Source organism: Numenius arquata, chromosome 4, assembly GCF_964106895.1.
Source record: "Numenius arquata chromosome 4, bNumArq3.hap1.1, whole genome shotgun sequence".
Classification (NCBI taxonomy): Eukaryota; Metazoa; Chordata; class Aves; order Charadriiformes; family Scolopacidae; genus Numenius; species Numenius arquata.
In genome coordinates, this window is record NC_133579.1 from 19343259 (window position 1) to 19370542 (window position 27284).

At 45.8% G+C, this 27284-nt stretch overlaps 1 protein-coding gene across 1 annotated transcript in view; it reads right to left on the reverse strand.

Annotated features, from left to right (window-relative positions):
* CABLES1 (Cdk5 and Abl enzyme substrate 1) overlaps positions 1-26823 on the reverse strand; it is a 72987-nt gene extending 46164 nt beyond the window's left edge. The window contains exon 1 of the mRNA XM_074146623.1: positions 26288-26823. Within this exon, the coding sequence (XP_074002724.1) occupies positions 26288-26823 (536 nt within the window). The remainder of the gene's footprint in view (positions 1-26287) is intronic.
* Positions 26824-27284: the final 461 nt, after the last annotated feature.

Below are 27284 nucleotides of genomic sequence, written 5' to 3' on the forward strand. Positions count from 1 at the left end.
ATAGGTGGTAGCAGAGGGTTAGATCATTTTCTTCTCTCCCTGTTGAGGTCCCTTGCTCAGCATGGCATACTGTAATTGGCACATTCCCAGCCTGAGGTTGCTCTCTCCGGGTACAGATCTCTATTAAAAATTTAAATGTTTTCAGAAGCCAGTTAACTTCATTCAGAGCATTTAGTTTGTATGATCCACAGGGTGAAAGACCAGCTATGAACTGAACAGCTTACCACAGGTACACATACAAAGTCTAATCATGGTTTAAAGGGTTACATTTAAGAGGTTGGATCTCTGCGAGGAACCCTCAACTTCTCCCTACTCCCAGTCTCCAAGGTCCCCTCTCCCTCTAACCATTCTATGATTCTATGATTCTGGGGATCCTCATAATACTGGTAACAGTTGATTGTATAGCTGTACTATTTTCCCACTGTTAAGGTATGGTGGTACAGTAGCATCCAATATATAGAGAAGCTTGCCAAAAAGCCTCCCTGCCTGTTTTCACAAGAGAGAGCACCTAGCTGTCACCCTAATGAACTCTTCATTGACTTGGTAAATGCAGCCTACATCCATGGGCATGGGAACTGCCTTTCCCAGGATCAAAACTTCCCCGAGAGCATACTCCACAACCAGCAGAGCCTGGAGGCTCCAAAAGCATCTCCCCAGCTCTCTACCGCAAGCAGCCTCTTCCAAGGGCACCATCCTCACTCACTGACTCACTCAGGGAACACACGCTGATCTACCATCCCAGAAACAGCTGGATGTGAAGACCTGAAAGGGTCCCAAATTTATGGCCTTTCACATTCCTAAATTCCCTACATATTCTGAAAGTGCTGGATTTTCAGATGTACAGAAATAATGCTTATTCTGGTAATCCGAGCAGTCTCCTACTTAGTAAATTACTTAATTATTACTGGACTGAATTTTTCTGTCTCAGCTAGTTGGTTGGCCAGCAAATACCCAGTACTGACATAACAGTTTTCAGTCAGTTTTGGGGGAAAAAAAAAACCCTCCAAGAAATTTGGACAATGCCCTTACGACATGCTCTAACTTTTGGTCAACCCTGAGTGGTCAGGCAGTTGGACTTGATGATTGTTGCAGGTCCCTTCCGACTGAAATATTCTATTCTGTTCTGTTCTATTCTATTCTATAAGCAGATTCATCAACACCCCAGAAGTGACGAAAGTTGCCAGAGCACTTTGCTAGACTGGGTCCACTGATATTTTATACTATCAGAGCAATAAAAAGCACCTTATAGTGACAAATCTGGCCAAGAAAGTGCAATTTAGAGGGCTGCCTTAAGACCAGGATTATTAGAAGGCAGCACAACACCCACATTTCATGGTTATGTACTTGATGAGCTTCCCTGCCTTGGTTCACCCATGTCAGTGCTGTGTTCGCTATCTCCATGTACAGCCATGACGTGCCAGAAGAAGCAGAGGCATCAGCTCAGGCAGATGCAAGGGCAGGCAGCCCTCTTAAAGCACAGTGATTGCTGTACCAAATAACTCCAGTGGTAATTCCTGAGATGTTCAGTCTTTCCCCAGCACACCTAAAAGATATGTTGCATTCATTTTATGCAACGAAGAAGGGAAGAGGTTGGCTGATCTACCCCTGATGTCCCAGTGACCCACTTCAAATGTCTCTTGAGCCTTTGACCTGATCTAATCTAAAGTGCATATAAGAAAACAAATAGATAAAGCAATCATTAATAATACAGTTGCAACCCATCTTCTGGTAGAGATGATTAATTGAGAATGGGTTCACACCCAAACCCTAGAGGAAGTCTGGAGTATCTGAGTTACCCAGCTCTTCCCATCACAAATGAATTGTTAACAGAAATGTTAAGCTGCCTATGGCAGGTTTATATACCCTCTACATTACTTCAGATGGGGGCCTATACACATAGGAGGTGGGAGCAAAAAGTTTAAAAATCACAGTAAAGTCCCAGGGGCCGCAGTTTGTTAGCAGATCTCCCTTCTCCACTTCTGAGGCTCAGCAGAGGCAGGGATGGCTTCCACAATCCCACATTTGATGATGGACCTCTCCCTTGTGAAAAGGAATTGCCATAAGCTTTATTAACAAAGTATTTAGAAGGGTGTAAGACACCACTCAACACTTCCAAATCTTCCCAGCAGTCAAAGCTGGCTCCTCAAGCTGGCTGTCTCCAAATGTCTGGGAAGCACAGGAGCAAATCACAGCACCAGACCTGAAAAACACCTGGCAGGGGAACCTGAGCCAATGCAGTGGTGGGTCCTCCCAAAGCTGAGGTGCGGTACCCTGACTGGCTCTGAATGACTTACAGGGTCTGGCAGAAGCAGTGTTGTGGTTACAACTCCAGCTATGCCAAGTACAACCCTATGCAGAGTAACAGACCTTTGGATGGCAAATGCCATGACTATAGATGAAAAAAATTATTCAGCTCTTCTTTAGCTGGGACCCTTATTGATTTGGTGTTTTTTCTTGTGGGTGTTTCATTTTTTTATATACATGCACTTTTTAGGAAGAAAAAACACTAAGCCAATGCAGAAGTGGATATATTTGATATTTAAGGCTTTGCCTATCTGCCTGGAACAAATCAATCACATTACCATTTCCCTAGGGTGAGCAGGCATAAGGATAAAACCTATGCGGATGCAAGCTAACAAAGATTTTATGTTTTTCTGCTCTCCCCCTTCCTTCCTCTTCTCAAAATCGCTGCACTTCCACCGACACCCTTTAGAGACAAGGGGCCCAAGACTTCTCAGCACTACGCTACTGCCCAGTCCTCCATCAATTGGAGGATTTTTCTTATGATAACATAAAACAAGGCACTTTGTCATCTGACTCCGTGGCAATTTTAAAGCTCTGCAATGAATTGCAATGAACTTGCAGCTCGTAAGCAATGAATTAAGTTGATGAAAGGTTACAAGGAACCAAGGACAATTTTTACGGAGCATCTCCAGGCAGTTTTTCCAGGCACCAGCTCTCTTTTGCTAACCAAAGAACACGTCTTGCACTCTTCAGAAAGCGAACCCCTTGTTTCCCCATAAAAAAAACCCAAAGTATTGCCTAATGAAACACATAAAGAGTCCTTCTCATGCTAAAGGGACACATTTCAGGATTCTGCTCACATGTTTTACTCGGGGATGCTTTGATGTAATAGCATGGGAGAGAAAATGTGAAGGATTTACAGATTTATCAGCCAGAGCAAGGATGTGGGTTAGGACTGCTAGAAGTGCGCTCCTCTGGGATACTATCTGCAGCTCAACTTACCGCAGATGAAATGAGACACGCTTTGGGAATGCAAATGAATTAGGATGTCACAAAAAGTAATTCAATTTGGACCAGCAGGGTTTTAAATCTGGTTAGCTACCTACAAGATCTTTATTTAACTGTAAACCTGGCACGATACCTAGTATGACCACTGATTTGGAATTCATTTTACAGTTATTTTAAAAATAGGCTTAATAGCTTATTCTAACAGGTTTCCAGGTCACGTTTACATTATATACATGTATATCTCTATGCACTTGCACATTTATGCATGCTCTGTAACAGATTTGCAGAACAGTGGGATCTTTTACACACATAAAAACAAGGGTAAGATTTTAATTCATATCACCAGTGTGGAAGAGATAAGTGGAACAAGACAGCTAATTAGTCATTCTCCATTTCAATCCTCAATAACCACAAAGAGAGCTTGTTTTTTTACTGCAGGCATTGTCTTACATCAAACAATTTGTAGATAAGAAAAATAAGTTCTCTTCCTGAAGGCACATAAGCAAGTATTTTGATATAAAAGATGAAATAGCACTAGAAATTAACTGTAACACCTCTTTCCCTTCCCTAGCCACTAGAGTATGTCCATTAGGATGCATTACTAATACGTAACCATATTATCCAGACTGACAAATTGTGCGCAGTCTGCTGTTTCGGTACTAGGGAACACAAGCCATTAATAGCTGACTGCCTCATTCAAATGAAACAAGACAATTATCAGCTGTAACTTACACAATTAATACTACTGCTGCCAGCATTTTCAGCAGAGATTTGGTTCTTTTATTGCTCATTTGAAGTCTTTAGGGGATGTGTTATTAGTACATCTGTCCTGCTGTAAACATAATTATCATGCAAAATTCCATTTATCATGCTGATCAGGAAGCACTTTCTATCAGCCTTTCAGCTTGGGAACACTGATAAACAGGCAAGGGAATTTGATTTCCCCTGCTAGCCGGGACCGCGCTTATCACCAGGAGCATCTCTGCTGCTTTCCAGCAGAGCCCATGGCAATTTTCTGAACAGGCATGAGGCTCGTGCTCACCTCTGAGCTTGGCGTACGTCATACTTGAGCTTGGGGTTCAGCGTATTTGACACTGTTTGTTTGTCTCATTAGTTGATTTTATGTTCTCCAGTTAATTCTCCGCTCCTCGCTCCTCTCCAAGACTGAGCAAATGCCTTCTGTGTGTCCAGGCTAAGGGAGTTGCTGCAGAGGGAGCAGGCGGCAACCGGATTCACCATGATCATGACCCTTTATCAGTACCATAAATCACATCCACGTCATAGACAATGGGCAACACCTACTTCAACGTAGCACCACTTTTAATATACAAAAATGGGCTTGAGACAGGGGTGAACAGACATCAGTTAAACAGATACCAACCCACACTATACTGAATTTTGTCTAAGATGGGTATGGGATTTTAAAAAGTGAACACTGTTAAGACTTATCAAAGTCTGGTACCTTACATGCAGAATAGCCCACAGCTGGAGGCCTGATGTGCAAAGAAACTGTCCTCGTGGACAAAACCTCCAGAAACCTACCGAACATCCTGACACCAAAATAAGATTAAATGAAGCGAAGGTCAGCCCTCACGTAGACCTCCTGCAAACTACAGTTTCATGATTGGTTTAAACCAGTCTCATTTATGCTAATAAGTTTACAGTGTGACCAAAAGGCACCGTGCTGCTTCAGCCATCTACCCACCTCCTTGCACTGTGCCAGCAGAAGGTCTCCTGCAGCTGGCCAGTAAGGGAATCAATCCCGCTAACAAGCAGACAAGTGAAAAAACAGGTTAGTGATCAACTGTTACTGGGTTTTGTGAGGGAAGAACACACCTGTTGCCCTCAACGGGATTGGCCCAAAACAATCCTCAAATCACAGCAATAGACTTGTGACTTTACATCCCTGTCAGCTGCTCCCATAGCTCCCCCCCTGTCCTCAAGCCTTTCTCCATCGCAGCTACAGGTCTCACCCTAAACTCAGCCTGTTAGCGGGCACCGAAAACAGTCACAGGGAACAGGTTTAGGCTGGACTCCTTCAATCTTGACAGATACAGAGATCAAACAGGCCTGTGGCCGATACTAACCAGATTCAGCCTTTAGGTAGCCGATAGCACAACTCCAGCAGAGTTGATGCTTTTCTGCTTGATGCAAAGGAAAGAAAGCAACACAATGACAGCAAAATGAGAGTCTAATAATTTTTCTTTATCGGTTCCAACATTCTTTTTTTTTTTTCCTGGTGTTTAAAAGCTGCCTGGCAGGACGTAAGGGACTCGTAGGATTCCCCGTGGTTGATGGAATCACGCTGCTGCAATGAAGGGCGGCGGTGGAGGAGACCAATTACCGATGATATCAGAAAGCAAATGTTGTTTCAAAGAGAAATTATTTTACTGCTGATCAATGTGTGATAAAGCGTATGAAATTTTTTTTTTTAGATGTGGGAGAAATTCATAAATCTAAACCAAGACGAACGGTATTGCAGGCTGACATTGGTACACGCTGAACAACTGCATGTCCACAGAAACTACTAAATTCACTATGTTAATACATTGACCCATTATAGATTGTATTTTAGGCAACTTATTCCCAGATCATTCTGATGTTTCATTTAATTTTGTTAAGACAGGGTGACTGTAAGAAATGAGCTAGCACAGTGGTTCAATCAATTATTCTCTTTAAATTCAAGAACTGTGCTTAACCAGACTGCTTAATTTCTCCCATACATCTGCATTCGCACATCTTTCTTCTCTGAAGAGCTTTCAAAAAGCTCAAGTTTTAATCAAAAGACTATTTTTGATCCTAATTTTCCAAGCTGCAGTAAAGCTGCTTCATGACCTAATCTGATGGCAAATGTACCATCATTATACAGTGGTTTCAAGCCAGTTGTGCAGTAACTAGTCGTAATGACTCTTTTTTTTTTTTTTTTTAATCACTGATACACCAGGTGCCTTGTGTCCAATTAGAGCTATCAGTCTGCAGACATCACTTTGAAGTGGGGTCAGCAAATGACTTGTTGAAGCAAGTGCTGCTTGGTGTGAATAAAATACATTGAGAACAGTGTCTGGACATCGACCCCCTGTGCCATACCCCGGCGCTGCGAGCACAGGCAGACCTGCTTTCCCTCACATCGAGCTCAGACTTTCGCTAACAGAAACGAGCAGGCCAAAGGGACACCCTTAGGTTCACAACAGCAAAAAAGAATGCACGACATGGCTCTAAGGGCAAAACTGTCATGCTGAAAATGCCAAGCAGCTCCAGCAATCAGCAACACAGACTATGACACTGGCAGGGCAGAGGCACTGCTAGTCATTGGGTGCAGGGTTTTGAATCATCTACTAAAAAACCCCCACATTTCTGCTTTCATTTTAGCCACTATTCTCAACAAAATAAAAAAAAAAATCTCAAATTTTGTGGGGAACAGAGCATTTCGATTTGCCTGAAGCCAATACTTCATTTTGAAAATATTTTTTTCTTATTTTATATATACACCTATATATATTAATCTGTACAGATGATATAAAAGTCTCACACTCAGACAAAAACGTTTTTCACTGTTTTTCACATGTCCCCGTTTCTGAATAATTTTGCTTCCTGAAAAAAAAAGCTCACAGAGTTTCCTCTGGTTTGACTTAACAGCATTAAAGGTTGTGTTTCCAGGCAGATGGAAAATCTGGCTTAGCCACAGCTTCCCTCCTCTTCTCCACATTTAACAGTTCGCTGTTGTGACCACAAGAAAGGTGGCAACCACCGCTAAAACCCCCTCCCCGAAGTCGTAATCTTTATAGAGCAAATATAATGAGCTTTCTCAGTGACATACCGCAACAATGTTTAACAGGATTGCTTAACCAAAGTTGTATTTAAATCCACCAAAAATGCAACCCAATTCTCCCACCAGGGTCTGCTCTGGTGATAACTAATGACAGATTTCATTAATATTCACTTATCCCATTTTTTTTTTGCTTGTAGGCTTGTGCCCCACTAACACAAGAACAGTGGAGAAGAAATCTCTTCCATTAAAGAAGCTCTGTTAGGGATTACAGATAATACACAAAGTGTGGCCATGCTGCTCTGTCCCTTGTTACCCTTCAATTTTATTCTCTAGAAGCTCTTTCAGCAGCTACTTCCAGGCTGTAACCACAGGAGGAGCAGGAATTCTGACACCGTCAGGCAAGCCAGTGGAGAATGGAAAAGGAAAAAAAACTGAATTTCAAAGTATTTTGCAAAGTGGTCCAAACATTCAGACGTGGCGAGGTGTCTCTCCTGCCCCTGTGGCCACGGTGTGATGCTGTACCAAGGCATCACTAAAACAACATATTTATCCTGTACTACCGTGTATTTCCTGAGCTGTCCTACCTCTCTCATGAGGAGTCGCTTTGAATTTAGTTCTCCTGGTTATTTGCCGCAAGCATTAGAAAAAAAAGAGTGAGGAGACCAACCTGATGGTTGGTTGAACAACCTGCTTGGTTTCACTTGCAGGCAAACAGCGTGCGCCTCGCTTCACACACCCCAAACCCGCAACTTTTCACGCTAAAGAATGGCAATTTTCCGAGCAACTCAGAGCACCGACTCTCTGAAATAGCGAAAGCCAAATTACCTATCCTATTCTGAAATGAGAACAGTCAAGAGATGCTCTTTTACATCAATGAAATTGCAGTTTCCCCAGGCAACGCAAAGGCTGACACCCCAAGAGGCTGGCTCGTCTGGGCAGCCCCGGGGAACGCTGCCTCCGGCTCTGTAATTAACTCGAATGTCAGAAAATTACATAGAATCATAGAATGGTTAGAGTTGGAAGGGACCTTAAAGATCATCGATTTCCAAGCCCCCTGCCATGGGCAGGGACACCTCCCACCAGACCAGGTTGCTCAAAGCCCCATCCAGCCTGGCCTTGAACACTTCCAGGGATGGGGCATCCACAGCTTCCCTGGGCAACCCCCAGCCGGTCTCCCAATTTGCATCTCGCCACAGAATAAGTCTTGAGCCCAGCATTTTGAGATCATTCCAGCAATGGGGGAGGGACGGGGAAGTGAAGAGGAAAGTGGGAGGAAGGAGGAAACGGCTGCTCTCCCTTCCCATCCTTGTATTTCCTCTGAAAGCTTTTCTCTCCTTTACACATACAGTAAAAACAGGAGCTACTTCCCTTTCCTCTGTCCTGGAAAGACAAAAAAGCCCTACCCTCCTTCACTCTTGCAAATATCCCACCGTATCCCTGCCAGGTTTACGGGGGAGCTGGAGCACCGGAGCAGCAGCTTTCCCTGGGCTGCAGAGTCCTGCGCAGCCATGACCTCCACTCCGAGCGTTTCTTATTTTTAATTCCCATTCGAAGCCCAGTGAACTACTCCAGAGAATAACTAAATGCCCATTAAGCTTTCCACAGAATCAAGCCTTTAATTATAAAAATATTTATCTTGGTCTCTGGAAGATGCTCATTCTAACCTCTGACTGTACAGGCAAATGATTTGACAGACCATGCATACATTAAAAAAAAATAAATCACAAACTGAAAGGAAACTCAGTAATGCCAACCTCCTAAGCTACTACAGCTGCTGAACCCATCCGGTTCCACAGGGACTGGGGAGCTGGCCACAGCGTTGCCCAATTTCATGAATATTCAGGAGGAGACATGATGTTATTTCAATTCACTGACTACAACAATTGGAGAGAAATTCTTAAAAATAAGGGTCACAAATACAAGGGGCAGCTCTGTGTCCCATCCCAATGTTATGCGCTGTGACAATGTCACAGCGCCACGTCTTGTTTTTCAAGGAACTTTTATTATTGCCAGTAATTCTGTTATTGTCAAAAATCATTAAGTCATCCAGACCCAGGTATTTTAATTAGACACTTCATGGCTGGCTTCACACCCCAAAGACAGGATTATGGGCAGCAGCCAGCCCCGCAGCCAGCGCAACCCAAGCGAGTGGCTGCTGTTGGGACTAGTTTCAGCAGGAGCTGGCGATGAGCTTCTCCAGGCACCGCCCCTGGTGCCACCATGAAACACCATTACGAAACCCCTATTCGTGCAGAACAGGTAATTTTGAAAGAGCTGCGAGCTGGATTTGAACATCTCAGTCCAGCAGGAGATGACACCCTGTCTCATGACAGGTTAACAACCTGCCAGGGATTTGGCACACCCCAGAGCAGCCGGTTTTGTTGAGACAGGCAACGGTGCCACCGGGTCACGTCCGTGGGCCAAAGGCATTTTTGAAACTGGAGGCAATCGCCTTGCAGAAAAAAAAAAAAAAAAAGAAAAAGTAATAATAAAAGAATAAAATCCCTAAGGCTTTTAGTCCCTCATGAGTTCAATATCACAAATTTCTGGGAGAAGAAGACAAAGGGGTTGCCATATCCAGACCCTTCCCACAGATACCACTGGAGGGGTGAGGACACGAGAACAAAGTTCAACAGTCAGAAGGATGCATGGTTCCCCTTGCGTTTCTCTACACCTCCTCCCATAAACTCAGGAACTGATCGTCAGGGCCTACTGGTTTCACATCTACCTTACCTTGGCTCCTGTTACGGGAGATGTCAATGCAGGGGCAATCCACCAGACAGCCCAACTCCTCGGGGACACTTGGGTACCGAGGTGCCCCAGCTGCCCCATCCCAGCTGTGCTGTACCCACATCTGCCTCAGAAGCTGCATCTTCCAATGACCGGCAGTCCCAAGCCAGACACTAAAACCAATGTCACGACAGAGACAGTTGTCACCACTTCCATAGTTGCACCCGGCATTTTTCAGGGAGCCTTATCTCCATGACAAAAATACACGCAAAAATGTAGACATGGTGCTTCCAGTATTCATTGCTGGTTCTCTGAAAGCAGAAGGCACGAGAGACCGTGACTCTGTATTATCCGTTTAAACAACAAATACAAAGTTAAAACAAATTAAAAATTCATGAATTTCTGTGAATCCTTAAAGAGTCTTATTTTTGCCTTCTGGTATGTAGGTCTTTAAGGCTGCATCTTTTTAAAGCTTTTTTTTTGATCTTGAAAGTTAGGAACTTTGTCAAAAAGACAGAATACAAGGAGATCAGACTGAGCATCTCCAGCTCATCCCAGTAGTTCAGGAACTTTAAAAAGTCTCTATCATGCATTGCAAGACTTTGAAGTTGGCGATATTGGAATAAGCTCCTCTGCAACAAAGATGAAGAGGAGACATAGGATCCTTTATCAGATCATGTTATTTAGAAATGTTACTAGTGCTTCCAACCATCACGAAAAAAACATACGAAAATCTTAAAAACAGCTATTAAACTTAAACTTAAACAGCTTAAAAACACTAAGCCATGGCTCACTATGTTGTTTGCTCCCCTATTTTCCCAAGCCAGGAATGTGACGTGCATACATATGCTACCTTTCAAACATGATTACAGAGTTCTGCTGAAGGCACTTGCATATGCAGGAAGAAAAGGAAGAAGTTTGAGACCCTGAAAACAGATGCAGTGGATCTGGCTCTCCTACTCCATTCAATCTAAAAAGTTACACATTTCTGAAAGCTGAAAAACCTAAATGTGGGGTTGTAATAGAGCAGAACCAGACCTGTGTGTTAGCTTAAATCAGCAGCTAATTCAGTTTAAGGTGATACTTTGGGTTGTGAAATAAAATGTTGGATTTGTGAGCCCATTTGCTTTGGCCAGCCTCTGCTTTGGGGCCAGTAATCTCTTAAGTTGCCCCAAATCACCTAAAGGCACCTCTTTTATACAGCAAAAGTCTTTGCTCTATAAGCAACATCAGATAGACAACAAAAAACTTAAAACAGAAAAACAGCTGGAAAAAAAACCTGACAGGAGCTGATCACATCTCCTTTAAAGACTAAGCATATAAAGGGGAACATACAGTGTGAAATGCCTTGAAAAAAATCTCAGCGCCCAGTATTCTCCCAGGCTGCTCGAAGCTGTATTCAGCTTTTAACATTACAAGAACTAAATACGTACATTCATTTACAGAAACATCCCAAAGGTGACCACTGAAAGCTCTTTCTCTCCAAGATTTTAAAATATACTAGACTAATAACTGGAAAAAAAGTCACTAATACCAGTAATTTGATCTGATCCTGCAAAACCGCATGCAGGTCAATACTCTAAACAAAAGTATTAACTGCATGACTAATGATGCACTTCTGTGGAAACCTCGGCTGACAGGGCTCGTGCTAAAATGAAACTACAAAACTGCTCATTTTGACTGTGTTAGGCAGTGACTTTATAAGCCAAAGGCGGCAAGTTACCTGGGAGGGTAAGACTGCAGGATCAGGCTCTATTTTTATACAGCCCTTTTTTAATGACAAAAGCTAATTTAGAAATACAAACTAATCGCCTCTTTCAAAAGATGCAATTAAATATAACACAAGAGAATATTTACTTTACAGCAGCCTTGGGGGATGTGAAAACACACAAAAATCTATGTTTTAAAAAAGTAATTAAGATACATTTAGAAGGCATAGACACAAAATGGAAATGAAACAACTCTGATATAGATTTTAAATTTTCATGTGAAAAGTCTAACCTTATAATATCACACATCTTAGATCATCTGACTTGTGTATCTGTCTGCATATTCAGCATCACAGCCCCAAGCTGAATAAACACGGACAGAGAAGAAAGAGATTCTTGTTTCCTGGTAAAGCTTCTTGCATTAAAGAACTGAAAGCAGGGCAAAAGGCCCATTCAAAAATGTGCCACAAAACACTTCACCGCAGACCTAGGAGCTTTGTTGTGAGAGGGAAAAGAAAAAAAAAGGATTTTGAACAACAATATTGCCTAATGGGATTATGCACAGACAACAGTTTCCCATTTACAATACCCTACCAGGGAGGTGAACGCAAGCTCAAGTTTTACCTGCGCCAGTACCAGCTACATCATTTTATTAAACAAACAGGGTACAGACCCCAAAGCTGCTACCAAAAATACCTAGTCTTCCAAGGAAGACATCAGACAAGCAATTAAAGATACAATATTCCTCCCCAAAACAATACATTTTATTATCTGTAAATACACATCTCTTTCTTTTGGCTTTAAGTAGGAGCTCAGGAAGCATACACTTTTGTAGCATATTTTTGGTAATTTAAAGCTTTTAAATTATATATAAAGTAGTACCTGCTATGTATGTAATACACAGAAAACAGTATCCAGATGACAATACACAGAAAATAGTAACCTGATGACAATACTACAACATAGTAGTACTACAACCGCTTAGTATCCTTTTGAACTTGCTTGCATATAAAAATGTCTCTGTAGTCACATTAGCCAGAAGGAGTTCAGAGAAAGAGTGCCTAGGACTAAGTACTTCCCCTTGCCAATTCCTTCCCTTGTATTTTTTATATGTGAACAAATTTTTGCACCGAACCACAAGAGTACCATGCTTTGAAGGTTTTTAAGAAAAAAATAATTGAAAACCAAATTTGTGAATAGAACTGTCGCAGTTCTAGACCTGAAAAAATGCTGTGTTTTAGCAACTGGAAATACCTATCCCTGCACCTCACAAAGAATAAATACAGCTATCAATACAGAATAAACATCCTTGCTTGTACTAATAAGGACAAATATAGTGTGGACATACAGCTATTGTTTGAAGTAAAGCACATCTAAAGCCTTCACAGTGATGGCACTACACAGCCTGGCAGGCTGCAAGAACAATGTCACCAAGAGAAGGGATGGCCAAGGAATCTGTGTGCCACGGCCAAGCCTTCCGGAGAAAGAAGGTGCAAGGAGGCGGTGGGGTGGGTGGGGAGAGGACCAGGGGTTTTCCAGCCAATGCTCAGACTCGTTCAGATACTCAATCCTGACAGCAGGAAACCATCTGTACAAGTGCAACAAGTAAAACGGGAGACGCAAGTGGTAACAGAGCAGCACTCAGTTACCTGTGACAGAGCTACAAGGAGAACTGGGAAGATTTCCTCTCTTGGGCAGGATCTGCTAACCGCTATTTGGAAAACATGAGATTTATATGCCTTTATTTTTCCTTTAGCAGCAGCAGCATCTTAGAAAGAATCCATCCAGCAAAAAAACCCAAAAATCATTCCTGCTGCTGTCTCTCCAACTCCTCCCTGCAAGTCTCTGCAGAGGAGGAAGTCTGATATGTGCCGCTACACGAGGCCCATGCCCCCCACAGCAGCAGAAAAAAAACCCAAATTATATAAAACCCGCATTGTTCTGTTTCTGTCATCCTTTGCCTCCTCAGACCTGAACAATAATGAGTTTGTCTAACGTGGAGGGGAGAGGGGAATGGCTTGTGCTCGGATGGGTCGGGGCAGATAGATGCAGACAGATGCATAGATGGACTTGCCAAACGCTGCCTGCATCTGGCTGGGCACGGGGAGGAGCACAAAGGTGGATGTGAGGAGCTGCAGATGGTGGAGCCGCAGGAGGAGCTCAGTCTTCAACTTCGGTGCGAAACCCCGGTGTGGTTCCACCTCGCAAATCTCCGGTGGGATCCAACACGAAGGCTCGTTTGGCAGCTACTTACATAGAAGTCACAGGCAAAATTTTGCCTTATTGCTTCCACTGAAAGTGAAATTATCTATACTTTGTATAAAAGTGGGGGGGGGGGGTTTCTTTCTTTTAATTAAGCAAACGAACCCTCCTCCCCAGACCTCATGAACAGAAACCACTACTTCCTCAGCTGCTGCACGTTCACATCTAAAAACAGCACAGGGCAAGGGTAAAACCGTGCTGGGTATGACATTAGACCTCTGTGTTGATCAAGCTCACAAACTGCCATCAACATGTGATACAGAATTTTGAAATTTTGGTTTTCCTGTTTCACCTTTTCCACTAAACAGACGGGAAAGATGTCTGTTAATGTGAATAACTGTAATAAAAAAAAATAATCAGTTTTCACAGAATTTACCACATTACAAAATGAAGATTTGGAAAGCCCACAACTGAGCAGTAAAAAGAAAAACAGATGCCCAGTTCTCTGATTCAACAAGCAAAAAAAAAAAAAAAAGTTTTCCCTAAAAAATCTTTTTAGAAACCCCAGTGGAAAGAGGGAACTCGGTAATTTCCAATGGAAATGACTAGGGGAAAAGCATCTGAATTCATAGGGTCAAACAAAAAGTGTATTAACCCAAGTGGAAGGAAGGGTGTGAGAAATTTAACTTAGCTTAATATGAATCTCTTTGTCCTAGAATAGGGAACTAGACTCCATCTCTATCTCCACTGTGTTTGACCTTGGCTCAGAAGCACACTTTCAAAGCGAGTCTCCCAACCATGCCCACTTACGACACGCTCTTCTTTGCATGGTGCATGGACCAGCCCTGGAGCACAAAGGCTTCCCCTCCGATAGTGGGAAGCCAGGTGTCACCCTGCAGGAGCACAGCGCCTATCCTCCAACTACTGCTGGGTGTCCGGTCCACAGGTCCAGGCTAGAGCTGGTGTGAACATCCGTAGCGTGGACACCTGGTCCTCAGCACCAAGCTCCTGGCTCTATCAAACCTGCTCCGGCTGGGCCATGCTGCTTGTTGACACAGACACGGCCCTTCTGGATGGAGAAGGCCCAATTCCCTCATGAAGGCTCCAGGTTTAAATGATTTATAGCACTGGTGGTTCTTCTTTAGCTTTGTTTCAGTGCACTGGATGTTCAGGCAGCTTGTGCAAAACAAGAAAGAGTGCAGCCTGCTGGGACTGACCGTCACCCCACAGACGGCAGGGGCACATGGGGTGAGGAGCTGACTACGCCTTTGAGATGTCTTTTTATGCCAATTTTGCTCTCATTCTGAGCTTGTGGAAGCGACAGCTTGAAGAGCAATCAGAGAATTACAATCACATTGAGTTAGAAAAGCACAACCTGCCCCTCAGTTTGCTTCTTATGGCCCACGTCCCTCCACGGGCTAAGATGCAGAGGATTAGTACTGCTGTGGCCTCCACATTTCAAGTTTTATAAAGAGAATTTTTGTTCATGTCTATTAAGGTGTCTTGCCCAAAGCAAGCTCTCCGACCCACTGATTAAACCAGAGGTGTGCTGCTAGCTAATAAAAGCGGAACCACAACTACAGTCCGCAGCAACATCAACTGCTCCCCTAAAAAGCCAGGGAGGACAAGTAGACAAACGGGAGCATGTTTGGACAGTGTGGTAAGCAAAATTTGTGAAAACCCCTAAAGGAAAAGCACACACTGCCTTTTCAAAGTGAGATTTTCAAAGGAGCTCAGAGAGTTCCTCAAAATTCATGGTTCAGAGGCTCCTTCAAAAAACCCAGCTTGAATTGCTCGACTGCTGTGCTCTCTTTAGCTGGAATAACACAAGACAGACATCTAATTCAGAACAAACACTGGAGAAGTGAAGTCAAGTCTTCATTACCGTAACCCCACATCTTGGGAAAGTAGATGTGAGGGTCAAGAGCCTCTCAAAAGCTGTGTTTCTTCTAACATATGGAAATGACACACACACAAAAAAAAAACCCCAGACAAGACCATGTTGAAATATTCCCAGGGATGGTACAAAACAGAGAAGTGCAACGACTGCAAAACAACCGCCAGTTACACGAAAGACCGGGTCACCCTCAACTGTTGATATCACGTTCATTCATCCAGTAAGACATTAGAGATACGCAATCGCTCGACAGGTTGGAAATACTACCTCCACACCTAAAATAGAAAAGACAGGCCTCATCCTGTTCTCATTTGTACCTGAGCAGCCACACAATTAGTTCAGAACCCGTTCATTTTCAGATGCCTCGGCCTCTGCAAACACAGAGTGGCTCGCAAGGGCTTTTTCACTCCAGCCTCTTCGCTCCCACCCCATCCTCCCCAAGGAAGAGAATTCCAGTTACAACCCACACCCTTGTGCGGTCTCCTCCTGCACAGGACAGCTCGTGGGCCTGGGACTTAGCTCCTAAGGGATACGGAGGAGTAATGGCATTTTGTACGGCACTGAGCACAGCATCAGTACCACAACATTAAAAAAAATCCTCGCTGCTACCTCCTTCCAGGAGAAGGAAGCTTTGCGAGCGCACAAACTCACTGCGAGAAAATGCACGTTTCCGTTCCCATCATCCATTCAACCTTCACGCCGAGCACGAGGACAGCAACAGAAACTACTGCCTGGAAAGTGCCTTTTTAAGGGTGCTGGCAAATTCATACAATTTGCGTTTGCTCAAACTCTGCTCCCTGTTACACCGTAGCACTACCCTTGGCTTGAATAGCCTTACATCAATAAGGAAACTAATGGACAAACAAGAAACCAATATTTATAATAATCTCTTTAAAACAAACAGAAGCAAAAAAAACGTGGGCAACAAAGTCTGTTCCTTAAAACAAATGTGCGCAGACACTTGCTGTCTGTGAGGCTGCTCGTGAGTTCTGAGTACCTGGAGTGCCTTCTAAAATAGAAAAGCATTTTATCTCGAGGCGAGTCATGCACATGGAAAAATATGGATTTTACAAATAAATTTCAAAGGTCACGATGGAAGTACTTGACAGTGGCACTTTGTGTGCTGCTGTAAATAATTCTGCCTTTTTAAGCAACCACCTCTAAGCTGCCACTTCTTCTGGATTAGGTTATGCTAAAAGATGGCATTCTACAAAACGGTAAACACCACCAATAAAAAAAAAAAATCAAACCCCGTTTTGCTTAAATTAAGAAATCAGCCTCATAAAATTAAGGACGTTCGTAAGATACACAATGGGTCGAAGACGGGAGGTTATGTGAACTCCATTTTAGAAAATGTAATTACACCTTTGTGATTAAGACCACGCTTCCAAGCCTATTAATAGCAGATGGCGAGCTTTCCACGCCTTTTTACATACCCCGCTGCAGCACCTGCCCGACTCACCTACCCAAGCGATTAAACCCTACTTTGCACTGCAGCATCTGAAAGCTGTTTCTCCTCTCTTCCTATTACACCAAAACCACCAAACACCTCCATGTTTTACAGTCAGAAATTATATCATTCAGTTAAGTAAATTCGGAGAACTACGAAGTTTGCTTGTAACTTATCAACTCAGCTCAACTCTGCCCACATCCCAGATATCGAGATGAAGTCTTGGTTTTTATGTAGCTCCCTGTCACCTACTGAGGACTTTATTCCCTGCTGTGCAAGTCCACCGCACCCCACGGAGATGTGGACAATCCTCCTGTCACCCCACATTTGCCTGGGTGTAGCTGACTGCAACCTCGACTGAAAAAGGAGAAAATTAATCTCTTTTTCTGTTGAATCTGTAGACACTAACACAAGTGCAGAAGCAAGAGGAAAAGAAAAGGTTTATCTGCAGAAGGGTATGACAGACAAAACACAAGGAATAAAGTTGTCAAGACACATTTCAGACCATAGCTGACATCTAGCTTCTGCTCTATGTTACAACCTTCAGACAGGTGGGAAGTGCAGGTTCTAGCATACTGCAGCGTGAACAAGGAGTAACGAGAGCTTCTTGAACTGTAGGTATGTATCTGTGTACACACAAACGTATGTGATCCAAGCAGGCCAGAAAGCAAAGGGTATTATGTGACATTCATCCCCTGGTTCCCCTTTCTCCACTCCTACATTGCTACGCGTATTGGATGAAACCAGACATCCCTCCAGCTGACACAACGGTCCTCCCTGAGTGCCAAATGTGTCCTAGGTCCCTGGGGCGGTGAGGGTCTGCTCTCCTCTTCTCCAGCACCAGGAAACTAAAATTCAGCAGATCTCCCTCTGAAGTAAGCTGGTGAAGTAATGCTGCTTGCACCCTTCAAAGGGCACACCACCACCATGGGGTGACAATGGCTCTGCTAGCAGCCACTCTGAGGACCAGGCTGTGAGTTATCTCTGTAAAAAGCAATGGTAATAGCATCTGATCCTTTCATCACGATGAAATTAAAATCCATGCCACTGTGCCAGCATGCACACCTCCTGTCAGACAGAGAGACACCTCAGCTCGGGGTGCCCTCCTCCTCTTCCCTTCTGGGATATTAAACTCCATGTGATCCAACCTTGTTGGAGCGCTGAGACCTTTCCCTGCACTTCCACCCATGGCAGACCCACCAGAAACAACAATGCTGGGAATGCTGGAGCCTCCCACACATTTCCCCATCCACTTTCCTTACTGGGAGCTGCTGACCATTTACCTGCAGTACTCTTTCTCCACCCTGAAATGGGAAAGGAAATGATGCCCCACGGAGGGAAGGGGACAGAGACAGAGACCCATCACCACCCTTCCCACGATGCAGAAGGCAGAAGCTCAACTCCAAGGACAGCAACAGCGCCTAGTGCCTGGTACCTGCTGAGGCTGCAGTGGCACCACCACCACATCCCACTGTCACTTCTCTGTCCCTTGGGTCTACATAAAACTTGTGTGCAGATATGTCCTGTACAGTCACGGGTGAGGCCACACACAGCAGACAGCATGAGGATGGCTGAAAAAAACCCAGTTACCTGCAAGGAGGCTGCAAACTGAGTGGCACTGCTGGCTTCTTGGTGCTCTGCATCCTACGCAAAGCCCAGAGAAAGGGAAAAGCAAGCTGAAGAGCTTCATCCCTGTTTATTCCATGCGGCTCAGTTCCAGCTGCATGATGTGGTCCAGAAAGAAGTCAGCATAATGTCACCTTACACAAACTGAGGGGATTTTTTTTCTTTGCAGGAAAATTTATGCTTCTTTCAAATGCCTTTACCTATAAACTGATGTGCCTGTGTCTGATTTGCCTTGACAGCATGTAGATTTGAAAACCAAATCATATTTACCCTGGTAATATGATTATCTGTAGGAGCACCAAAATGCAATCCGTTGTTGTCTGAAAAATTATTATAAAGTTATCTAGCTTTCTATTTTTTAATCCCACCAATATTATACAGTAAATTCTCTGATATTGAAAAGATCTACTTACTAGCATAACTTTATACACTGGCACTTAAGTTAACTGAGTAATTTTATACATATGTAAATGGAGAGTTCGGGCTTTGCCGGATCCTGAGTCAGAAAGGACATTCCTTCCTCTGCCATCTAAGACAAGCAGGGGTAAACACATTTCAGTTGTGGTGAACGAATCTTTTTTCCCCCAAACCTCAATTTCACACAATTGCTAGCCTAATCTATAACAACATGGAGGAAAACCCAACTGCTTGCTAAGAACATGTACTTGTCCTTCATATTCATATATAGGGTGAAAAGCTTTTTAAAAAAAAATACTAAAGGTAGCCTTTGCTTCACTTTTCATTCACTTCTAAATTTTCCACAATAGAGAACCTTCCTTAGGCAAAAATTCTGAAATGTAGCTGCTAAGAGCAGTGTTGACTTTGAAATACATCATGAGAACAGAAAATACATTTAGCATTCATGAGAGGAAAGCAGTTGCTACACATATAACACAGTAGCCCCTGTAAAGGAATCTCACAGTTCCTTAAATACGTACTCCTCTAAATCTGCATATTGCAGCCTGAAAAGCAAACCCTGAGAGTCCTAAAAGTTTCCCACTGGCACATCGTGTTTTCTCCAACCACTGCTGAAATTTTCCTCTCCTAACTGATTTGCCGATCTCTTTACCCTACCCTTGCAACAAATAAAACTTCTGCTAAGACCTTCTTATGAAATCAAATACCATTCCTTAAATTTCTGAAGTCTTTTATTTGCAAACTGCAGGCCGGCAGACAGATACTCTCCATATGCCAAATTATGTCATTTCCATTTTCTAGGAATAATACTTCTTGCAGCAAACTGGCAAGGGGTTTTTTTTAGTTGGGTTATGGAAAGAGCCAGCTCCGTGTCTCGCTGCACCTGCCACGTTCCTAAGCCTGATATCTGGTGGCAGCCCCACAGCCATCAATAGCAATACTGAGCGTAGAAGAGAGTGTTTGTCAGAAAGGACTGATTACCTCCTTGGAGGTATTAGTGTATGTCCAGATGTGAATTTTGTGGATATTTGCCTGGCTCAAGTAGAATCTGATTTCTCATGTTTATCACGGGATATTTGGTGCCTACTGAAGTTTCAATGTGCAGAGGCACCAGCAGACGAAATCAAACTTCTGTATTTTCAGGTTAAATTATGAAGATGAGTCTTTGTGTAGTGGAGATCTTGCCTCAGAGACCACAAACAGCTGAAATTAGGGAAATATTTAGGATTTGGTTCTGCTTCTCGTCTTTACTTCAAATCACAATCGCCACTCTACAGAGCCTCTGGACAGCCCACCTGGTATTTACTTATTTGAAACAAGGAAGCCACAGAATTACTAGAGGATTGTGTTTTTCCTTTCAGAGCACGCTTGAGAATCTCATATTTGTGTTTCAGCTGTTTTGAACTGTTCCAACCTAAGCTATATCCTCCACCAGATCAGTTCTCAAAGTCATAATAATTACAGATTAAAGCATACTTCTTATCCAAAAGCTGTCACCAAACTATGATCTGTCATTATCCTATCTATCTACCATCAAACTATGTTTCTGTGATGGTCTGGAGGGCTGGTGACTCACATGGTTGCTACCGATCTTCATCATTTCAAGCTGTTTGCAGAAGTATTGCGGAGGGGAAAGCTGTGTAGCAGGCTCCTTAGGAAAAGGGCCAGGCTGGCTGCCTGCACAGGGACTTTGCTGGTAAAGAAAAGGGTGAAAAGAAAGACTGAGTAATAAAAATGCACTGATCATATAAGCAAACTTGCCAAAATGTCTCGCTCCTCCAATCTCCTGACAGCTAATGAGGGGTCACCCCATACTGGCTAGGCATCTGCACGGTGTAACCATGGGACTTCCCAAGGTGGGGCTGGACCTAGAAAGCTTTGAATGTTGTCCAGCGAAGGCAGCCAACACAAACATGACTCTTCTCATGTTACCGGCTCAGGTTTTCTCACAGAGGTTAATGAGCACCCACCCAGACAGAGCCCTCTCACCCATCTGGCTCTACGGCCGTCTCACTCCAAAACCTGCCGAGTCCCAAGGCTTCAGCAGAAGCAGCTCCCTCTCAGCATCTGTCCTTCTGTGAAGGTGTCTAATTAATTCCCTAATAGTCATGAATGCTACGTTCTGTCCCTGCTCATCTTCAGAACTGACAGCAAAGGGGTTTTTTCCTTGTCTGATGAATATTAACCTTTTTATCTGCCAGAGATGCTTCCTAAGTAGTATAATAAGAGCCTAAATATATGAGAGCAAACTTCTGTGGGATTTATTCTTAAAAGCTTTGTGTATTAAGGGAACAAGGCTGATGTATCCATGCTGCCCATCTGTCTGTGCATCGTCATACTGCAGTGACTTCTGAACCACTGGTCAACTCCAACTAACATCTGGAAGATGACCGCATTTCCACAAGTTTCAAAGGAAGCAACAGAGGGAGGCACAAACATGTGTCCTGAACAAGGGACAAGGTCAGCAGAGACCAATGGTGATGGACGATGGTCAATGTAACGTGGGGCTGGCTGAGAAAGCCCACTGGCAGCCAGTGACCACTCCTGCAGAGCTCAAAGTGACCGTGAGGACCCAGCCTCTCAGCATTCTTGTGCTTAAAGCCGTGGGTGCACTCAGTGTCCCTCATGGGACTCCTGCAGAAGCCTGCAAGCTGTGTGCACGGGGACCACAAGCCCTTTCTTGGGGGAACAGACCTTGGGACCAGTGTCAAAGACTTAGGCAGGGCCTGTAGCAATGAGAAGGGGCCATGAGGAACCTGTCCCTAGAGATGCAGCAGGATGCTGGCGCAACCAGTGAAACAGCCCTTATTACCTCAGTCTTAACCCTGCTGTTGAACGTCCTCTCTTCAGGGGGGCACAGGAAGGCCATTTAACCTCCTGAAGTGACAGCCGAAGTCAATAAGCATCCCCTTCTTTAGAGACAGCAACCACCAGTGGTATACAAGGTCACACACCTTTGAAAAGACTTAGTTCAGCATGTGTACTTCCCATTCACTTCTCAGACCATTAAATGCTGTTTTCACGCTGTTCCTGTATACATCATTCTGAAACTCGGGCTGCCTGAAAGCCTTTAGGTTCAGTGAATAGCAGAGGCTCCACCACACACAAAAGGTCCGATGTGCTTCAAGTGGCTCACAAGCCCACTCCTGATGCTGGGATGACCCTGCAGGGTGGACAGTGCCCCCAGCTCTTTGTTTTGCTCCTCTTTCAGGACTCTGCCTGTAAGACACTTGTTTCTGAGAGACTTCTTTTGTCTCCGGCGTGTTTGGAGGCATCTTCTGTGGTGGGCTGAGCCTGCACTGCCTGCCCTCTCAAGGCCATGGAGGATCAGGCTCCCACATCACAGCCCTCCACCACAAAACTAAACAGTGGGATTCAGATCCTCAGCAACATCCTGGAGGCTTCCTCCAGCACTAACAACCCATCGCACCTTGCAAGACCTACAAAGGCCAGGCAAGTCAACCGTTGCAGCATCCCTCTTCACTGCATCTCTCCAGAAGATGAATAGCAAGGCCATACACAGTTCTGTATTTTCTAATGGGGAGAAACAAATTGAATCTTCACAAGCTTTACTGATCATAAATTAATTTTAGAATTACTCAGGAAATGAGATTTCTTTTGTAGGTCAATAAATTCTGAAGATAAATCTATTTGGACCACAATAACTTCAATGTCCTTTTGAGTGGACCTCCCTCCGCAGCGATTACTCAGCAGATACTCCTCTCCGCTTCCTTCCCAGCACCAGCTGCTCCCAGAAAGAATTCTCCTGCCCATCTGCCTTCAAGTCTGACACAGCGACAGAGACAAATACAACTCTAAGCGATGCTTAAACTCCAAATACAATCACTGATTTGCTTCCTTAGCAAAAAAAAAACAACAAACCCAAACCACAAAAACAACACCACAAAAAAGCATGTGCTTTTTTCTAACCACCCGACCCACTGGAAAAGGCCTTACGTAGAAAATGAAACCATGTATGGAAACAGCAGTATTTTTCCCCAAAAAACCCTACGGCAACAAGAATTCTAGGCATACATAAAAACAACTACCTGGGAACATCACCTAATCTACAGGATCTGAAACGAATTTAAACCAGTGTTGCTGAAATCTCGTTCAGCTCCCCACTAATTAAAGATGAAGCTATTAAAATTAACTGTAATTTGACATGAAGGAAAACCTGGCAGAACCTGCCCCCCGTTTCCAGCGGCTTCATGTCCTCAGCCACCTATTCACCACAAAACTGAAACAAACTCCTTCTGCACTAGACAGGAGCCTTTGGCATCAACAAGCCGACTTCTGGACAAGCTTTTTTTTTCCATTTACATGTAATTACATACTAGCCTCCAAACAGCTAGAAGCTCCACGTTCTTTTTTTATATGGTTTGTTTCTCGTGAGTACACACAGAGAACAAACCCAAACCACATTAATGATAACCTTGTTAAATATAAACTAGTGCACAATTATCCAAACTGCTAACACAAACAAAAAAAAGCCAGGAAACTCTGATTATATGTTCACAATGGTTTCTGAAAACTAAATAAAAACAACAACAGAGGGCAGCCTGTCTTGCCTGACACTGTAATAGAAAATGGTTTCACGTTACAACATAACTTACGTGTCTCAGCACAGAGGACTAGTCTGTCAAACGGCGCATCAAACCCAATTTCAAGCCCGCTGCAAGGCGAGCGGAAGGGTGGGAGGAGAGACAGCAGATGTACACATGGACTACAAAAAAAAAAAAAAAAATCTCTGATTTTCCTCTCTGCTTCTCCGCATCTTCCTTCAGGTGAGCTAACGCCTGACTCCGGGCAGTTGCTGTTGATTCCCACCCCGTCGCACCAAGAAGGGCAGACCATGTGCTGGGCATTTGGCTCCTTGGAGAGGAAGAGAGCAGCAGAAGGTCTGCTCCATCCCTCTGTCCCTGGGCTTGCGCCAACAGTTCATCTTCCGTGCAGCTAAGAGCAAACCCAGAAATTGCAGCCCCTGCCACCTCTTTACATTAAGAGGATGAGGAGCAAACGCTCGGTACAACCTCCGTGGTCTGCAGCTGTCCCTTCCCGATGTTTAAAAATATATATGCCTTTTCCAGAAGAGAAATAAATCTGTTGAAGGCAGGCCAAAGTCTGCCCCAGGCTACACACATGCAGCATCACGGCAGTCAGCAAAGCCAGGGGCATAACCCAGAGCTCTCCCGCACCAGCACCAGCCCTAAGCAAGTGCTACAATAGAGCCTCACACTTGGCAGTGAAGTTATGCAAGGTCTCTGCCACTGCTGAATCTAGCACTCCAGAAAACAAAACAGCATGATAAAACCAGCACTTTCCTTACATCTTACACCACAAGAAAATATATGGCACAAAGAAGGGCTGTTATAGGACTGGCGGAACACCCTGAGAAGGTTTTGTTAGGTGATTTCCCTTGCCACGGACTTGGGCTATCCATTCAGCCTGCATGCGTGCTCGTAGTACAGCCGAACTTGCACAACGCTGGATTTCCAGGTTGTTAACAAAACCAGTAATTACCTTTTCCTCTTAAGCTCCACACTGTTCTCATGTAACCAAAAAAAAAAAAAGCATCGGTTGTGGAAAGAAAAAATCAGAGACTGGCAAACAGGGGCAAGGGAAAACAATGACGAGCAGAAGGAAGAAGTGATACAGGTGAGATCTGAGCATCCTTCCCAGAACGGTGAGTAGGATGAAAGCGTGCAAGCAAGGAAAAACAAGGTGGATCCTTGGTTTGGACATAGGAATCCTGCATGAATAATAAACTCACTAACTGGAAAGCCAAGTCTCTTGAACGCTAAGAGGGGACTGCCAAGCGCGTTATCACCAATGAGTGAAAAGTTCAAGAGTAGAAAAGCAATTCCCAAATCATGGTCGGTGGCTCTCCTAACTCACACGGCCACAGACAGCAGTGTGCAGAACCATGTCACAGAGGAAAATGCACAGGTGTGTGCGTGTCGTGTTGCTGAGCTGATGATCCACAGCACAATTAGAGAGTTGTCACTGCAGGAAATGTTTTGAGAGACATGTGACTGGGAGAAGATGGGTGGTAACCCACCAGCAGGCATTTTACCTGGGAAGGTGGGGCTCCCTAGCACAGCACCTGAAAAGGTGCTCAAAAATGCCACCAGTACAATCCAGATGGAAGAAAAGAAAACAACCAACAGTGGGGCACACAGCTAAGACAACTTTCTCCTGGAATACCTCCAACTTCTCCAAGCTGGTTGGTTTTGAAAGGGATTTTTCTACAGCAATCTATGCTCAATTACCCTTATAAACCCTTGCAATAACACGTGACTCAAAGTCTACCTATTTGTCCAAGGGAGAAACAAGAAGGGAGTGTGGCAAATGGGGAATGTGGGAGTGGCGACCGATGTGGGCTTGGGGAGCGCAGTCATTTCCTCCGGCTTCTTCGCTGGCTCTTCTCACCGCCCCCCCCCCCCAGCCTTTGATAGCCAAATATGTTGTTGAAGAAGTGAAGGAAGATGATTTTGTACCCGTGGAGCAATTAATCCATACGCATTTGCACATTTTTACATGATTGCACCTTCTTAGCCAAAAGCCTCAGCTTTTCAAGCAGGTGAGGTTACTCTTTTGAGATGAGCTTGTTAAAAGGCAAAAGAGTACCCGGCGGCGAGGAACAACCCAGAGGCGCACGAAGCGCTTGGAGATAAAGAGCTTATTTAAGGGAGGTAGCGAGCCGCTGCTTGCACCACACGCACAGACCGTAATCCGTGGGCATCGATGGAAAGATTTCCTTCCCCTTTGTGGGCTACCGAGGACTTGGCTCCTCGAGGGCTGGCTCCCTAGCGAGGCGGGCCGAATCCGCCACCAGCCTTGAGAAAGGGGGTGACAACTGCCCCGGCGCTCTGCTGGGGCCGCAGTGAGGGCACAGCAGCCCTACGCCTTGCATTATTGCTGAGCAGGGAGCCAAACTTCCAGCCACTCGGGGTGGGAACGACGGGCGCCGCAGCCGACCTGCCCCTGCGCGATCGCACATCCCCGCCGTGCCGCTGCTCCCCCCGGGTGGGGCGGCCGCCGACCGCCCCTGGCCCCGCAGAGGGATGCTCGGCACCACCGGCGCTCCCACCCCGCGGCTAACCGGGCTCCCCACAGCTGCCGTGCCCGCCCTTCCCGAGGGGGCGACCCCACCGCCCGCCCGCCCCATCCCGCGCATCCCTCATCCCCGCATCCCGCGCATCCATCACCATCACCCCCGCGGCGCGGCTTACCGGGACCGCTGCAGCTCGAAGGCGGCGGCGGGGCCGGCTTGCCCCAGCTCTCCGCTGCCGGCGGCGGGGCCCTGGGGGCTGGCGCGGCCGAAGGGCGCCGGCAGCACCCCCGCCGTGAAGGAGTTGAGGCGGCCGCGGCTGCCCGCCGCCGCGGCGCCCAGGAAGGCGGCGGCCGGCACCTGCACCGCGGCGAAGGCGTCTTCCTCCTCCTCCTCCTCCTCCTCCTCTGGGGCCCGGGGGGGCTCGGCGGGCGCCGCCGGGGGGCTGCCCAGCCGCGGCGGCGGAGGTGGCGGCGGGGCCTGGCGGGGCCTGGCGGCGGGACCGTCGTTGCCCGGCGGCGGGGGCCGCCCGTCGAGGGAGATGCTGGTGAGGAAGGAGAGCGCGGCCTGCCTGCGGCGGGGGTCGCTGCGCGCCGGCGGCGGCCCCGGCGGCCCCGGCGGCGGCGGCTGCGGCCCCTTCCTGGGGCAGGGCTCCGGCGGCGGCAGGGGCCCGGCGGCGGGACTGCCGGGGCTGGCGGCGGTGGCGGCCGCCGCCATTGTCGGCCGGTTCCCCCCCTCCCTCCCCGCTGGCCGGGCGCTGCCTCTGGCTGCCTCCCCCTTAGGCGGGCGGGCGGAGGGGCATGGGTGCCGTCGGCCCGCCGGGGTGCATGGAGGTGGCGGGGGGGTTCCCTTCGGCCGGCTGCCCCGGGCCCCCGCCGCCCGCCCGCTCCGTATTTATAGGTGCAGCCGCGCCGCCGAGCGCCCTGTGCAATAACACGGCAATCACGTGTGGGAAACGGGGAGCTGGAGGAAAACAAAAGCCCGGCCAGCAGCCTGGAGGAGGAGGAGGAGGAGGAGGGAGAAGGGAGAAGGGAGAAGGGTGGGTCTCGGCGAGCTCCCTCCTTTCAACCTCTCTCTCTCTCTTTTTTTTTTTTCCCTTTCACCCCTTTCCCTCCTCCTCCTCCTCCTCTTTTTCCCTTCCTGGATGCGTGGGGGCGGGCGGAAGGTGGAGTCTGCGC